The 3,902-nt window shown below is 40.4% G+C and overlaps 1 protein-coding gene across 1 annotated transcript in view; it reads left to right on the forward strand.

Moving 5' to 3' along the window:
• Window positions 1-528: 528 nt before the first annotated feature.
• The window catches only part of LOC100027521 (guanylate-binding protein 4), a 20,071-nt gene continuing 16,697 nt past the window's right edge, over window positions 529-3,902 (forward strand). The window contains exons 1-2 of the mRNA XM_056815375.1: window positions 529-799; window positions 1,881-2,076. Coding sequence (XP_056671353.1) covers window positions 1,887-2,076 — 190 coding nt within the window. The 5' untranslated portion in view covers window positions 529-799; window positions 1,881-1,886. The remainder of the gene's footprint in view (window positions 800-1,880; window positions 2,077-3,902) is intronic.

Below are 3,902 nucleotides of genomic sequence, written 5' to 3' on the forward strand. Positions count from 1 at the left end.
TTATAGGGAAAGGTAGGTTATTGTATCTGATTGGTATGTCAAGGAAAACTGAGTGTCAATTATCCAAGAAGTTGGAAATGTCTGGCAAAGATTCCGATACACAGTACAATGAGGTTCCAGAAAATGGAGAGGGCAGGGATGTCATTCATTCATTCATTCATTCATTCATTCATTCATTCATGCATGCATTTAACCAATGTTTATCAAACACCTGCTATGTACCAGGCATGATGAGACAGAGACAGAAAAACAAGAGTCCCTGCCCTCCAGGAGCTTACATGTTGAAGAAATCAGGCAGGAGGCGATTGCTTGCTAAAACCAGAGAGAGCCTATCCAAGGAATAACTAGGTCCAGAAAACCCCTCGGCTTCTTATACAACTACTGAAACAAAGTCCTAAGAATAGTATATTAGGGAGGCGACCTAAAGAGATCAAATATATATTTATACAAAGGCTCTGGGTCTCTGTTTCCCTTGGCCAGTATAAAGGAAATAGAAGTTGTTTTTGAGGTGGACATTCAAATGGCTTCTGTAAAGCCCTCACTTCAGGGAAATGGACACTGGTTTCATTTTTCAAACACCAAACCCACTGTATTTTCTCATTCCAGATTCAGAGTCAGAAATACCAAGAATTGCTTTTGGTTTCAATTTCTGTTGCCCTCCCAGAATCTCATTATAAAATAGAAGCACTTACGAAACCACAGAGAGAAGAGGACAAAGAGTGAGCAAGGGAATTACTAAGAAAAGAGGAATCTTGTGAGACCGTTCCTGAACAGTTTGGAGTAGAACCTTGTGAAACAGGTATGGCTGATTTCCAATTTTTCTCTTAGCTTCCCTGCGTCTTTCCTAGAGTTGTAAACTTTGTCTCAAAAACTAAAATTCAGTGAAAAAGGACAAGGGATCAGCTTAAACAAGACAAGTTTGTGGGGCACCCATAGGCAGGAAAAGGATCTTTGTCCCTTCCATTTATTAACCAAAATCTCCTAAAAGGGAAGATATTCCTGGGGATCCTGAAGACAAAGAAAATGCAAAAGGGAAGCAGACTTGATGTTATCTCTGGCCCCATTCTTACAGATGTTCCAGATGCAAGAATATGCAGTAGTTGTCCATTATACGTAGGAATTAATACAGCATATGAAAAAATAAATTCTCACAGAGGACAAAGCAGGAATCAGGAAATGGAAATTGGAGTAGGGGTCAGAAATTTCAAAGGTGGGATGCAGGTAGAAAGGGATGGACAGAGATCAGCTCAAAGTTACTTAGGGAATACCAAGAAGGGACTAGCCCCAGACACTAATAAGAAACTATTTCAAAGTATTTGTTGCAGACAGTGTTCCATGTTATCCATCCCTCACACCCAGTAATGGTCATGGCCAAGGCAGGCCTGGACCGACATAATGCAAAGGTACATTATTACTGCACCAGGTAGAAACTTTAGGGGTGGGGCTCTCAAAGACTGGAATAGTTTTCCTATGAGACAGCACTAGGCATCAAGAATTAAGTGACCGGAAAGTTGGTCAAGGCAGCTAAGGGGTACAGTGGATAGAGTGCTGGCTCGGAGTTAGGAAGATCTGTGTTTAAACACTAGAAATTGTCTGTCTCGGTTTCCTCATCTGTAAGTATGGGGATAATAATTGTATTTCCCTCCCATGCTTTTCATCATGATAAGATATTTGTAATGTGCTTTCTATTGCCTAAAGTGCTACATAAAAGTAATTATTATTATGTTATTAGTATCATGATCATTATTATCTGCCATTGCTAGTTGCTTCCAAAAGAAAAGAATTCCAGAAGAGCAGAGCACCCTCTCTTGCTATTACAAATATCTGCCCCTTTTAAGTGCATCTTGATTTTTGTCTAAGTGACTCCTCTACATTTACAGGTGACCATGGCATCTGAAGTGCCCATGCAGGCCCCCATATGCCTGGTAGAAAACAATAGTGGAGAGCTGGTGGTGAACCAGAAAGCCCTACAGATTCTTACTTCCATCACCAAGCCCGTGGTGGTGGTAGCTATTGTTGGCCTGTATCGTACTGGAAAATCCTACCTGCTGAACAGGCTGGCAGGAAGGAACAAAGGTGAGTGGAGTCTCTGGCCCTGGGAGTCTGCTTTTGGAGGATTTTGTGCCACAGTTAGAGTTACAACAGGGCATGTCTGAGAACTAATGAAGGTTTAAAAATTGGCCCCTGGCTTACTGTTGCCTTTCAGGCAGTCAATAAGCATTTATTAGGTGCCTACTATGTGCTGTAAACTATGCCAAGTGTACAAGTATACAAATAAAGGGAAATTGAATCCCTTCTCTCAAGGAGTTCACCGTCTAATAAGGGAGACAACATTCAAACAGCATTGTATTATTATCAATAATATGGAAATGGGTCTTGATCAATGACACATGTAAATCCTAGTGGAGTTGCATATCAGCTTCAGGAGGGCTGTAGGGGTAGGGGAGGGAAAGAACACGAATCTTGTAACCATAGGAAAATATTCTAAATTAATTAATTAAATAAAAATTTTCAAATACCTAAAAAAACCCAGCATTATACAAATGAGATCTATACAAGATATGTTAGAGATAATCATTAGAGGAAAGGCACTAACATTCAAGGGACCAAGAGAAGTTTCTCATTTCATTTTAGCTGAGATTGAAGGAAGCCAGGAAAGCCAAAGACAGGGATGAGGAGGATATTCCAGACAGGAGAGACAGTCAGGAGATGGAGGGTCCACCAAGGACTTAAAACTTACACGATAGTATTTATGAATTAGAGTATTTCAGAATAAATATCTTTATGACTCGGGACCCAAATGGTCTAGCATTAAAAACATTTGCTTTTCTCAAAAAATTAAAAACTCTCCTTGGTTGCTTTTCTGTAGCTCCTTCTCTCCCAATGCTTGTCTATCATACCCTTCCTTCTACTCAAGATTAGTGCCTCTACTCCACATTATGTTAGTCTGAGAATTTGGTTGTCAGTTATTTCCATGATGAATCAGACCATCCAAATCACAAGAGCAAAACATTTTCTTCATACTGACTATCCTCATAGGATCACTAGCTTAGAGAGTTGAAAGGGACCAGAGAGGACATCTAAGCTCCAGAGTTGTAGCAGTCTACCCAATGTCGCACAGGCAGTCAAGAACAGAGGCCATATTGGAGCCTAGAGTCTCTTACTCTGGAGTCAACATTTTCTGACTTATTTCTACACATTGGAGTTTGTGTACTGAAATGTCATTAGAATTGTCTTAATTTGATATTATATGCAAAGTGAGTCCTCGACAATATCAACAAGATTAACTTCAGAATCTTTCCTCCTCCCCTTTTTTACCTTAATAAATGAATTTATTAAGCACCACATGCCAAGTACATTGCTAAGCATGACCATACCAATACAAAATCAAGATGGTCCTTATGCTCAAGGAAGTATGATGAGAAGATAACACACAGAAAAGATTTCAGTTTAAAGTCAGGGGGAAAAGGTCCATTTGTCCTAAGGATTCTCAGAAAATCAGAGAATAATGGATCTTTATTGTTTTTTTCTCAAAACCACCTTTGCAGAATCATTGGTTAGTTCCAAGGATTTGGATGGTGAGAATACTGGTTTGGGGGTCTTCACTTGCCAGGTCTATTGAAGAAATGAGGGCTCTGGCATCTGTAGAGTCAGTACCTAGTTCTAAGGGGTTGTTCCCCTGGACCATTGGCTGCCTGGGGTGGGTTGGATATAATGGTGATGGTGAGGCAACTGCTGCTGTTTTCAAGACTATTAGACTTACCTTCTGTCAATAAGTGGCAATTGTTCAACTATTGGTAGCAATGGTGGCAAACATGGTTGACCTCTTCCCCAAAGGGTCTATATTTTGGAATAATGGCTGCAGGGGCCAGGCTGGAAGCAAGGCTGTTGATAGGGTCACA

Source organism: Monodelphis domestica, chromosome 2 (assembly GCF_027887165.1).
Source record: "Monodelphis domestica isolate mMonDom1 chromosome 2, mMonDom1.pri, whole genome shotgun sequence".
In the NCBI taxonomy this organism is placed as follows: domain Eukaryota; kingdom Metazoa; phylum Chordata; class Mammalia; order Didelphimorphia; family Didelphidae; genus Monodelphis; species Monodelphis domestica.